The sequence below is a fragment of the Brachycentrus maculatus genome, unplaced genomic scaffold (genome assembly GCF_059751285.1).
Source record: "Brachycentrus maculatus isolate JH-2025_06_01 unplaced genomic scaffold, ASM5975128v1 h1tg000311l, whole genome shotgun sequence".
Lineage (NCBI taxonomy): Eukaryota > Metazoa > Arthropoda > Insecta > Trichoptera > Brachycentridae > Brachycentrus > Brachycentrus maculatus.
Window position 1 is genome coordinate 1085982 of NW_028281061.1, and position 14286 is coordinate 1100267.

The following is a 14286-nucleotide window of genomic DNA, read 5'->3' on the forward strand; positions in this document are numbered from 1 at the left end:
ACATTAAAGATATATATTATCTTTGCACCTACAAATATCTAAATAAAAAAATTCATTTGCGTTACTGGTCTTAAAAATAATCGTTTGAAGTTTTTTTTATTTATTTAAATATTAGTGTAGTTGAATGAATTAAATCGAAAGAAAATATTAAATGAATCAATCTGATTTCAGGAGTCAAAACTTTTCTAATTTCTCAATTAATTTAACTAATAAACTACACTGTGCCTAAGATTAGGGAACATATTTACTGGAAAATGAATAAAAAAGTATAGTTTGATATTCCTACTGTTAATTCGGAAAATTTCCGTGTGAGGTAAGGCTATACATATAATCTGTGAATACATTTTTTCTATGACTATGATCTGACGTATAGAGAGAAACCAAAAATCTCATGAAACGTAAATGACAATCTGCAATCGACTATTATGCATGGTGCGATGTTATTTGTAATATTTATTAATTTGTGAGATATCATTCAACGTATATAACTTAGCATGAGATTATATATTATAGTAAAGGTAAAGCACTCCATTAAATTATTTAATATTTACATGCATATTTTGTTTCTCACTTGTGTAATTGGATAAAGATACTATGGAAATGTCATAATGTCAGACTATTTTAAAACTCATGTGTACATTATTGATTTATTTCCTAATCTATAATCATCACATATATACTTTACGCTAATTTTCGTAATTTTTTTTTTTACAATACATTTTCCCTGTCAATTGAGTCATCTTATGGACTAGAATGTTGTCCCAGAAGTTATATGTATATGTTTATTAATATGTATATTATGCATTGTTTTATTTATGTATGTTCCATATCAATATCTGCTTACATTGTCATTCGTGTTTGCTTTTTGCACAATGCTCACATTTTATTTTTATATTTCTTAGATAGGAAACTGATCATTATGCCTGAAGACAGTGTGTCCTGGAGCAGTAATACATCTCTTCCTCCAGTGCAGGAAGAGTCATTTTGTAAACATATTCTGTATGTGGAAGTTGCCAATTCTAGGTAAATATATTGATAGTAAATATAATTGTTGGGTAATATATTCAAAATAAAACAAGGTTTTTGTTGGATTGAATTCTACATTTATTTATGTATATCCTAATACGTGACGCGTTTCGTCTTCTTAGGACATTATCAAACACCCTGAAACACAAAAGTTTTTGATAATGTCCTAAGAAGACGAAACGCGTCACGTATTTAGATATACATAAATAAATGTAGAATTCACTCCAACAAAAACCTTGTTTTATTTTGGATATATTACCCAACAATTCAATATGGAATTCTTCCAACTGTCTACAGTTACAATAAATAAATAAATATAATGTATATATTGTTTTACTGTCATCCTATGACATACAATTGTGTTACTGGAAAATTATTTTATCATGCAGATGTAGGCAACTCTCAAAGTCTTCTATCTTTTCCTGTCCTGTGCCTCCTGTTTTCCCATTCAATATAATATATTCCAAATACATTTACTTTTCAATTATTTTTATTATTGTTATTATTAGTTTTAATTATCATTATTAGTTTTTTTTCAATTATTTGTATTTTTACTCCAAAATTTGAATTCAATTTATTTTAACAGTTTTTCTCAAATAAAAACGCAATTTTAACTCGTTTCGGATGGGTGTTTTTTACGTCACCGCTGGCGACGGGATTTGATAATTGTGTACATATAATTAAGACATTAACAAGGACATTGGTACATAATATACTTATAAAAACATTAAATAATTCATTCTTTTCTGACTTTGAAATGAGGCCGGCGCAGAAGGTAAAAATACCCTTCCCGTCCTTAAGCATCAATCGACCGAACAGGTGGAAATACCTTTCCCGTCCTTAGGGCGCTTGTCCACTACCCAGAATTTTGTGTAATTCCGTGTAATTTTACCGTCCGGCACGTCAGTTAGCGTTTTAAAATGACGATTGGCTTGGATTGGCTTGTACTTTTGTCCACCTTTCTTCGGAACAGAGCTTTTGATTGGTGCGTGAACAAGTTGCGCGTAAATTCGATCACGCTAAACTGTCGTTTTCATTTTTCAAAACCCGACTGCCCCACGGTGAAATCCCATGTAGTAGACAAACACCCTTAGTGTGTTAAAAGTTTAAAATGAACAACCATTGATGTAATTAAAATCATTATAATTTATTTTCAGAGTACGAATATGGGATTTGATAATAGTTATCCCAAATGTGTTGATTGATGATTTTAATTTCATCAATGGTTGAACAACCATTGATGAAATTAAAATCATTATAATTTGTTTTCAGAGTACGAATATGGGATTTGATAATAGTTATCCCAAATGTGTTGATTTATGATTTTAATTTCATCAATGGTTGAACAACCATTGATGAAATTAAAATCATTATAATTTGTTTTCAGAGTATGAATATGGGATTTAATAATAGCTATCCCAAATGTGTTGATTGATGATTTTAATTTCATCAATGGTTGAACAACCATTGATGAAATTAAAATCATTATAATTTGTTTTCAGAGTACGAATATGGGATTTGATAATAGTTATCCCAAATGTGTTGATTGATGATTTTAATTTCATCAATGGTTGAACAACCATTGATGAAATTAAAATCATTATAATTTGTTTTCAGAGTATGAATATGGGATTTAATAATAGCTATCCCAAATGTGTTGATTGATGATTTTAATTTCATCAATGGTTGAACAACCATTGATGAAATTAAAATCATTATAATTTGTTTTCAGAGTACGAATATGGGATTTGATAATAGTTATCCCAAATGTGTTGATTGATGATTTTAATTTGTTTTCAGAGTACGAATATGGGATTTAATAATAGTTATCCCAAATGTGTTAATTGATGATTTTAATTTCATCAATGGTTGAACAACCATTGATGAAATTAAAATCATTATAATTTGTTTTCAGAGTACGAATATGGGATTTGATAATAGTTATCCCAAATGTGTTATTCATGTTCTTCTTGGCGATCCGATTCAACAAGGCGCAGTTGAAACTGAGGGCTACCAGTAGCCCTATATTCCTCACCTTCTACGGGCTGGTTTGGGGAAATATCATCGTCAGTGTTATAAGATGCATTGTCTCCATGACCGTGAATGCGGCTCTGCCACTCGGCGGCCTGGCTGATAAAGTCCTCTGGGTTACAGTCAGGTTCTTCTTGCTCGCCACAGAAATGAGCGTTGTCATATTTGGATTGGCCTTTGGTGAGTAAAATGAATGCATTTTTTTTGTTCTTCACCTGGTGCACGCCAGTATTACCGAATTTTCTTCAAACCCTTATCTCCGATGGTGCGTATGGCACTTCATCATATAAACACAGTGTTATCTTGCTTTCCCGCAGGGGTAGACAGAGAGAATAGAATGCCACACCACTCTGTCTTTGCAAACATTCTTCGCCTCTGCCACGTTCATGCATCTCCTCATACATACCCGCCGATATTTTGATAAATTAACTATTGCTATTTTTTTTTTAATAAAAGGAATGTCATTTGCGTCACTTATTACTAATGACATCACTTTCCAAAAATGCTGTTTCAAAATATAATAATTTGTATTTGCAATATTGTCTCCACATACCAATTCATTATTATTTATTGTATGTGTTTTATTTATACCATTCAGTACTGTTTATTGCAGGTGTACAAATAATTGTTCTTTTGTTGTACAATGAACAACATGTAGCTTTAACACCTTAACAACCGGTTCCGCGTTAGTGCAGAAATTAGATCCAACTGTTAAGGACCTGTCCCGCGTTATCGCGGATTTATAAGCAGTTGTAAAGTTTATTTATATTTATAACTCAACGCCATCTATTGAGTAAAATAAAACATGCGTGTCCACCTATCCACCATAATTATTTTATTTTAGTACACTTTTTCTAAACTAATTTTTTTTTATCAAAACGTATCTACCATGTAAACGCTCAGTATAAAATTAATTTTCATATTTTAGTATGAAGTTTTGTTCTTTCATGTAGATATAATTTCATATTGAGGTGTTTTAAAAAAAATACTTTCAACATTACATTCTTACACTGATTATTTAAGGTATTAATAGATTTATATTATCCACTGACACTTCGTGATGGAATTGCATTTTTAATATATTATTAGATTAAAACCAATATTTTTAGCTTTTCCACTTTTTTTATTTGACCAGCGACCGGGTTTCGTCGTTACCGACATCATCAGACTGGTGGGAGGCTATACAAATTGTTATGTTATATATAAAACAAGGCAGGAGTTGATAACCATGATTTGATATAATTTTATTGAGAAATTAAATTAATTTAAATTAATTTATATTTATTAAATTAATTGAGAAATTAATTTAAATTAATTTCTATTTATTCTCAATTATATTTAATCTCAATAAAATTATATTTAATCTCAATAAAATTATATCAAATCATGGTTATCAACTCCTGCCTTGTTTTATATATAACATAACAATTTGTATAGCCTCCCACCAGTCTGATGATGTCGGTAACGACGAAACCCGGTCGCTGGTCAAATAAAAAAAGTGGAAAAGCTAAAAATATTGGTTTTAATCTGATAATATATTAAGGTATTAATGAAGAAAATCATATAGAAGTTATTAATTAATTTTATTGTATATTTCTCATTGTTAATCACTAGCAATAACGTATTTCTTGATATAAATAAAAACATTTATGTATTATTAATAATAATTATTTGTAAAACAACTTGTTTTTCTGGATAAAAATAAAAATATTAAAGTGTTATTCATAATAATTATTTGCAAACAACTTCCTACATTGTAGTTCAAAACTGATAAGAGTTTGTTGTGATACATTTATAAAAGTAATTCATTTGAATAAAAAAAAGATGTACTCATCCCAATAAACTATGATCTTACGTCCACACTGAAAACCAGAATGCCTTGAAGTATTGTTTATTGAACATTTTATACTGAAGTGATATTTTTGAATTTTGCACAAATGAAAACAAACTTTGCTTATATTTTGCTAAGAAGAAATTCAGAGTGAAAATATTTAAAACGAAATCATTTACTTTTTAAGTATAATAAAATGATAATTTTGAAATTTCACTTGGTTCAAAAGTCTATTGGTATTACAATTCTTAACAATATAAGGGAAATTAAACCTGTAAATAAATAAGGGAGATTCAAGTCTACATTTAAATTGCTACCAAGACACGTCATGTATGACGTCATTACAAGTTGAAGAGACTGTCAATTATCTTTATGAAGATGTGATTAATAGACTGTATACTCTTCTCCTACTTCGTATCTTGCAAACACTAATCTGACTATGTATTTAGTATTCGAAGCAGATATTAACGAGAGTGAAATGTCTTTTGCACTACTTTTTTTTCTTGAATACTGCTTCAACAGAGAATTCTAATGTTGCAATTAATACCCTTAAATTTATTAAAACTAATCAAGTAGGTATGTTTAATTCCAATAGGTCTGTTCTACATACATAAACATACATAAAAATCTGGTTGTCTTTCGTTATTGTAGGGCATTTGGACAGCAGGAGCAGTATCCGCCATGTTCTGGCCGCCACTTCGCTTATATCCCTGGCCTTCACACTGACGCAGGGTACCCTGGAGATAGTCCTACCAGATGACTGTTTCCATATAGATTCACGAGACTTTGACCTTTTCGGTCACGGGGGAATGCTTTTTTGGCTTTGTTCTTCCACCATCTTTACTCTAATATACTTCTGTATATTGCTGCTACCCTGGACGAGATTACGCGAAAGATTGGCTCTGCCAAGTAAGTCTATCAGTTGTATTGTATTTTATTTATTTATAATTAAGTGTCGCGGATTCAGATTTTGGGTTCGAACCCACTCTACCACAATTTAATACCTATTCTCAATAATGACCTGCTTAGGCTCACGAAAATATGTACTATGAATTAGAAATATTTGTGCATATAATGGAAACGCAAATATTTACCATTATTTAAAAAAAAAATCTTTGTTGAAAATTTTCGATTGGTGGGAATCAAACTTATTATTCCAAATTTACAGCAAAAAATATGAATAAAAACATACCTAAATAGCATTCCGTAGTATGCAAGGGAAAAAGGCAATGGTGTACAAAAGTGTTATTTGCCAATTAAAATTAAAATTGAAAATGCATTAAAATGTCCTCAACTAAAACAAGATGTGCAAAAAGTGTTTATATTTTATGTTAACAGAATAGTAAAGCACATGTAATATATCATTTATCAAATCTATTTTAGAAAATATTTGATGATAAATAAATTCCTGGTATTGATGATAAATAAATTCCTGGTATATTGTTGATTTAAAAATTACACTCATGTGCAATTTTATGTATGTAAATGATTTGTTTTGCCTTTAAATCGCCAGCTTGCTAAAAATCTACCATGTATAACATGTTATAATAAAAATATGTAGTACTTGATTTATTTATCTTGAATATGAACTAATTATTTTAATATAAACTTTTTAACATTGTTTGATGTTAGCTATTTTATTTGTTTTGACATTGATATATACTTTATTTTAGCCAAGCTGTCATTTTATATTTACATCCTACTGCTTGTTCTATTGGACGGCACTCAAGCAGTGGGGGCAGGTTTGATGAACTGGGGCATAGAAGTAGGATTATGTATGGTGGATGTCACCACTTGTCTGTACTTCACCCTTTTTACTCCTCTGGTGTACCACACATTCCTCAGTGAATTTTTCAGGTAAATATTTTCAGAATATATATTTTTTTTAATACCAGTTTTTAAAAAACCAATTTAACACATTGTTTGTGGGAAATGATTAAAAGCGTATTTTACGCGCTGTTAGTAGAGAGCAAGAGATGCTTATAAGCGTTCTATTTGCTTACTTTTGGTAGAGTGCGAGTGACGCCAAGAAATATTGTACAAATCGGAATTGGGTCTACAGTTACTTGTGATTAGTATACTGAGGGTCGGGCTGCAGACTGAGTATTATTAGGTTCAGGGTTGATGAAAAAACTGCCCGCAAATAATGTGTTTTAAATTTTTTAATACCTTAATATTTTCGTGAGAGATGGGTTCGATTCTTTGGGAGGGGGTCAAATAAATATAGCTGAATTTTCTACTCTTAATATTTGTTTAATATTACCGTAAAATGGTACTTGAACCGCAGGACTGACATTGGCAGTTAATATTGATTTTTTGCAGTGTATCTCAGCCGAGTATAATGTTTTCCTACAAAGCTCAGATGGATGAAGTGATGGATGATGACCAAGTATCATTGCCACACCAACAGAGTTTCAGTTCACTAAAGACAGACTCTGACTATATTTATCAGGTAATATAAAATATTTGTTGACATTCTTAGTTACATCTTTGTTTTAGATTAAGATAAATTTACATGTTTACATACATGTATTTATAGTTCAATTCAGTTCGGTGCCTAGAATCGGCGTTTATTATATGTTCTATTTGCAACAGTTTAAAGGGTATCTAATATAATTAAGTAAAATTAATTAAAAATTATAAGCAAACATATTACACACTGTCTGTCCTTATAGGTATTGTAAATATATCTTCTGATAAAGGCAGTATTTACTTATTATTTAAAAAATACAGCATATTTAGTCATGGTTATGTCTAGAAATAATTTAAATATGAAAATCTTATATAAAAATAAAAAAGTGTAAATAAGAATATAATTTTTTTTTTTTTTTTTAAATTAAAAGAATTAAAAAAAAAAAATTATATTTAAAAAAATCATCAAATACTGAAACCTTTAAAATGAATTAAAAAATATTTCTTGAAAAACTACGAAAAACATGATTTCAGAGTAACAGCGTATACGACAGTACTGTGTTTGAGACTGGAGGAACCACTCCCGTCAACCCTCTATACAGTGCGTCTCTCCAGAGTCCTGACAGCATCGCATCAGGGCAATCCCTTGATATTGGTGGGCCCACCATAGGGTACACTCCTCAACCTAACTTCACCGTGCAGTAAGGCCTGACAACCAAACTTCACTGTGTAGTAAGGTATGACAACCAAACTTCACCGTGTAGAAGGTTTAAAACCCAACATTACTGTGCTGTAGAGTCTGATAACCCAACTACACCGTGCAGTAAGGTCTGACAACCAAACTTCACTGTGTAGTAAGGTATGACAACCAAACTTCACCGTGTAGAAGGTTTAAAACCCAACATTACTGTGCTGTAGAGTCTGACAACCCAACTTCACCGTGCAGTAAGGTCTGACAACTAAATTTTCTGCGCGGTACGGTCTGACAACCAAATTCACTATGCTGTAGGATCTCACAACCCAATTTTACTGCGCAATAAAGCCTAACAACTAATTTCACCATCTGACAACCCACTTCACCATGCGGTAATATCTTATAAACATACTTCACCGCGAAGTGAGATCTGACCACCCAATCAGTAATATCAGATAACCATACTTCACCGTCCAGTGAGATCTGACTACCCAACTTCAACATGCCGTAAGATCTGACCACCCAACATCTCTACGTAGTAAAGTCTGACAATCCGACTTCTTCTGTAACATTTTCTACTTTATGTTAATAGCTGTGACAAAGATAGAACATAGTTTAGTTTGTAAGTCTAGTTCACTACAAATATTTTATTACCAGAGTAACAGAAGTGGCGTAGAACTTAAATATCTATCGTTTCTAACGTTTTTGTGAATAAAATTTAATATGGGATTTAACATAACTTGTCAATTTTATTCTGACAAATTTATCTTAGAATAAAAGATAAAGTGGTAAACATTTTAGATAAATGAATGATAAACAACTTAGAAGCAAAAAGTCATTGCAATATAAAATATATCACAAGAAAAAAATAGCTATCTGCTTCAGGCATTATTGCGATAGATTCTTTTTAAATTTCAGTTAGGATACTAGCTCAGTGGATTAAACATCTAACTGGAAATTAGAGGTACCAGGATTCCAGAGTTGGAATATGTGCTTATTTTTTCCTGTGATTAAATATGGAAATATTATTATTTTTTTATTTTTTATTTTTTTTTATTTATTATTTTTTTTTAAAAAATTTTTATTTTTTTTTTATTTTTATTTTTATTTTTTATTTTTTATTTTTTTTTGAAAATAACTCCTGTAATTGGAGATAATCCAGATTTTGTGAACAAGTATTTGGACACACTCAAAATGTTTTGAATATGGAAATTAACTGTGTTGTAATAATTTTTCTAACTTATTTGTTTCATTATATTATTTTCAGTTTCAAATATGTATCTGCCTGCATCTCTTTAGTGTTAAATTTTAATCCGTAATAATGCCCACACAATGAAAAAATATTTAATTAAAAAAAAATATAAAAATCTAACTGATTTTCGTTTTCAAAAAATATATCTGATTAATATTTATAGTTTATTTTATTATTTTTCATACCATCTGTTTTAGCCTGTATATTAAATTTGTTAAAAAATGTTTTTTTTCTACTTAAGTATGTATTTAATTTTTTCAGATTTAAAATCTTGAATTTTTGGTGCTCTATTATTTTTTAAGTTACTTTTAAAATTTTATTTACTACAAATTGATGTATATGTTGAAAAATCAGTATTATTTGTTTTTAATTATTTGGTATAACACTAATGTAATCAGTACAAGTTTCGAAGTTTTGGAGCAATAATCTGCAATAATGTTTTCAAGTTTAAAAAAAAAATTAAAATACTTGTTGGTAAATTAATGAAAAAGTGTAATCTCATAAAAAATACAAAATCCTCATGAAAAGAGTTTTTGGAATTTTTAAATTTTATGTATATTACTAGATATTTTTTAACAAAAAGTATTTCTATGATCATTTTGCTAGGTTTTATTTTTGTTTAAAAACTTGCGGCATTCCTGGCACTACCATATCCTACTGGCAGTTAAAAGATTAATTTATATCATACATATATTATTTCTCCAAGCTTTAAACCAAAATTTTAAATATCGTCAAGATGATATACCAATTTCAAGCCTTGTAATAAACAAAATGTCCCTCCACTTTGTGCATATATGTATGTATATATAAATCTGTAATCCATATAAACGTTAAATTTTCAAATTAATTACAGTAAAATTATAACTGTAAATAAAATTTCATCTTTAATATGTAAAAAATACTGTGTACATATTATGTTGCTTAATGAAATTAACTTAAAAACCAAATTAAACTTTTTGTTTGTGATAACATAGTCCCCGGTTATACAAAATTTATAAATCTATATTTGCACACGCTCCAAGCGAGTGAATCTTTGATAAATATATGATCTTATTAAGTGCAATCTTAAAGTAGAATAAGCCATGGATATTATGTTATTTGTTTTATGTTATGGGGTAGCAAAGAAAGGCAACTATTCTAGTGACCTTCCAGAACTGGTATATCTTTGGTTAAACTACAATAACTATAAATAACATAACATAAATAATATGGTAAATAATATAATAACATTACAAATCCAAAATTGAGTCAATGCAAAAGTTGGCCAAAAACCTACTGGCAAAAGATCCCGATTCAGAGTTTATTAACAATATACCCGTGGTTAATACGCAGTTTGAGACAGTGCGGTAACTGAGATTGAACCCAAATTTCTCTGGACTGATTATTGACATCGTAATGATTTTTGACTTAAAATTCTGTTTTTTATGCACTTGTGTTTAAGAGTTATGTGTATATCATTTATATAATACATTAAACATGTTATCTCCTTTGACCACAAGACAATCGGTACAATAGATATTGAAATTGTAAGGAAATAAATTATTACTCGGGATATTTAAAATGTTGTCAAGAAGGTTAAATCTGAATGTCAGGTGTGACGTCATAAGGGAAGGTGAAGCTTGCACTTTATACAGGTTAGATGTATTTCTACAGCGTAGCATAAAATCTGTCTTGGTAGAGGCCAATACTGCAATAGTGGGAATTGACATGAGAGATATCTCTTTTGTGTTAGTTTTAACAGCATCGGTTCCCTCATTGAATAAACATGTACCCGTAATTACGGTTAATGTTGCCAACTAACTGAAATGCCATTCTTCAAAAAGCAAATTTTGAAAATAAAAATGATTTTAATATATTTTAAAAACAATTTAATTAAACCCCTTCCTATGTACAGTATTTTAAATCCGTTATTCCTATACAGTGATGATACCCTATTTGCTGTGTGGTTTAAATACGAAAGTTTTTATAGTTTTACATTTGAAATATTCACAAAGAGATTTGACATAAAGTAAGGATTTTTTATTATTCGCAGTTCTTAAATTTAATGAAACACTATTTCTGAAACTAATATGCTTGTTATTGTATATTTATGTGTGCGTTTATATACATTATCATATAATTTAAGATTAAAAAAAATAAAATAAATATATTATTTATTTTTTCTCAGTACTAAAGTAAATTAACATCACTGTGAGTTATTTATTTGAAGAAGTAAAATGCTTCTTCTCTGTCATGAAATAAAAAGTGAGATGATAATGTATAAATTAAAATATGTATACACATATAGGCCAAAACATTTTACATGTTATAATGTTCACACAACATGTAGACCCTTTTTTACAGATCATGCATATAATTGATCTGAGCAGATTTACTAAGACTAAATGATCTCCTATCTGGTATTAACCATACTTTGTCAGGAAAGGGTCGGTATTGTTTAAATAAAAGATTTACAAATGATACGAAATGAATATTTATATTTTTTGTATTACACACTTTATAAAATCAAATTTTATTCTATTTTGCAGTTTAATTATATTATAGTACTTTTTAATAGATTTATATTATCCACTGACACTTCGTGATGGAATTGCATTTTTAATTTATTATTAGATTAAAACCAATATTTTTAGCTTTTCCACTTTTTTATTTGACCAGCGACCGGGTTTCGTCGTTACCGACATCATCAGACTGGTGATGTCGGTAACGACGAAACCCGGTCGCTGGTCAAATAAAAGAGTGGAAAAGCTAAAAATATTGGTTTTAATCTAATAATAAATTATATTATAGTACCTTATATAGTTAATGGTTTTTTAACACTGGAACCACTGACATGTCATCCTGTTAGAATGGGAGTGTCATCTACATCGGCACCTGATGATGAAATTTGAGTATTTTGATAAAGTGAATTTCATGATTTTTTGTTCTTGTTTTCTATTTATATTTTTAAAAAGATTTGTCTAAAAAAATGTGTGTTTTGAGACAAATCTTTGTCTGGTATAATCTCAAAATTGAAATGTATAATATGACTTATATAACTTTGATTGAAATCCAAAATTTTTCATCCCTGTGTGCAAAATTGTAAAGGTTATATTATAATCTTTTTTTAATTTTGCTTGGTTAATACCACTATTTCTTAAAATCTATCATGACACGTGTTTTGATGCATTCCTAATCATTTTCAAACACCATATGTTAAATGTAAAATCATGCGGAAATAGTGTTATTTTATCAAGTAAAATTGAAATTAAAAATGGATAGATATCATTACAAAGTGACTGCCGAATCAATAAATTAAGTTAATATAATAATCTGCCAAAAGCACCGCTTGGAGGTTCTAGTGTTAAATATCATTGTGTGAAATGGTTATGTACGTATTTATATTCCTATACCAATTCAAATAAACTTTTGTATTTAGGTAGAGAGTATCATGATTTACATTTCTTGTAGTTTTAGTAACACTTACTAAACTAACCTAGCAGTGAGAATTTCTGTATGAAATAATTAAATGGACCGCTAAACACAGTATGTTATTATTACTGCGCAAGCATTTCCAGACTTAAAGAATTAACAATGGTAAATTTATTACAGATTTTAAGGTATAACATGCTGCAATTAGACTTATGTACTGTAGACTAATGTGTAGGATTGAATGTCCATTACATTTAGGAACCAATCGAATATAAGATAATTAATAGCCTGCTTATGCAGTGGTCAATTATTCTTTAATTTTTCATTATCTGTGATAAGTCATCTGCTATTAATTTACTCAGCTTGACACATAATAATAAGATATAGCAACAGAGATGAAACAATTGAAATGCCTTATTACACAACACTAGCAACTTGCTAACTGCCCTATAATAATATTTAATATAAGGGATACATGTCATAGTTCTCCATGCAATGCCATAATTTAAAAAATATCGGAACATCAAAAGTTTTAACATTAAAAATCATTACAGTTGTGTACTCTTTTAAGTTATGATAATAATTTATCATAAAACAAAGGTAATTTGTTTAGTGAAGATTTCTATTAAAATAATTCTTAAATCCATGTGTTATATACTTATAGACGTGTCTAATTATTGCCCGGGTAAAGTCTCCATTTTGCAATTTTACTATTCACCTTTTTAAGAAACATAACCTCTTTGAGTAATTGTGGTACAGCTGTATCTTTACATGTGTATATTGTTAAAAATGAAATTTAAAAAAACACAGATTGTCAAATACGTATTACTTTTTTGATCATTCTCAAAATAATGGATGGCACTTTGCAACTTCATGCTTGAAAGTATATGTAACTTGCGAAAAAATAAATACATATGCTGTAATTTGCAGCATGAGATTGACTTTTCCATTAAAAATGTACCTATTTAATTAATTTTTTTATTAAATCAAAGACGATATTTGCATTTTTATAGAAAAAAAACCTTAGCATTAAGTGGTTGACATATTGTAGTCGTACAGGAGAAAGTGACCAACTAACAAAACATAAAATGTTCACAAGGGCCTTTTAACCATTTTTACACTTTTGTAATCAATGCAGTCAGTCATTTTTAATAAGTCAATATGTATTATACTTCCAAGTTTAAAATCTTTTTGGGATTTTTTCCAGGCCAACATTAAACTAGTAAGATGTCAAATAGTCAATAATCAGGTTTTTGAAAAAAAGGCGCTTGGTCATTTTCTCCTTTATGAGCCGATAGTTTACAAACCAAAGATTTTTTCCTCTCTTTATTTGTTGTATTACATGCTGAATTATGACATATAGTGATTTGTTAAGTAATTTGGGTTAGAAAACTATTTGACGTAATTAATTTTCCGCATTTATTGTGTTTGGTATGGAATATAATATCTAAAACATATGTTGTGAATGAAAAGCAATATTTACTAACATTTATGTACATATAAAAGATCACTAATATGTTTAATATTTTTCAATTGAATTGCATACAATCAATAAATGATTCAATTATAAAACTTTTTATGTACAAATTTATTACATACTAGATACAAGAAGTGTTTAACAGAAAATTT

The 14286-nt window shown here is 29.1% G+C and overlaps 1 protein-coding gene across 1 annotated transcript; it reads left to right on the forward strand.

Annotated features, from left to right (window-relative positions):
- Window positions 1–367: 367 nt before the first annotated feature.
- On the forward strand, window positions 368–8863 carry LOC148304605 (transmembrane protein adipocyte-associated 1 homolog). The gene is made up of 7 exons (XM_088268103.1): window positions 368–518; window positions 903–1023; window positions 2942–3237; window positions 5540–5797; window positions 6562–6745; window positions 7211–7340; window positions 7835–8863. Exons 2-7 carry the CDS (start codon window positions 920–922, stop codon window positions 8003–8005), a joined length of 1143 nt encoding a protein of 380 aa, XP_088124229.1. The 5' UTR covers window positions 368–518; window positions 903–919; the 3' UTR covers window positions 8006–8863.
- Window positions 8864–14286: the final 5423 nt, after the last annotated feature.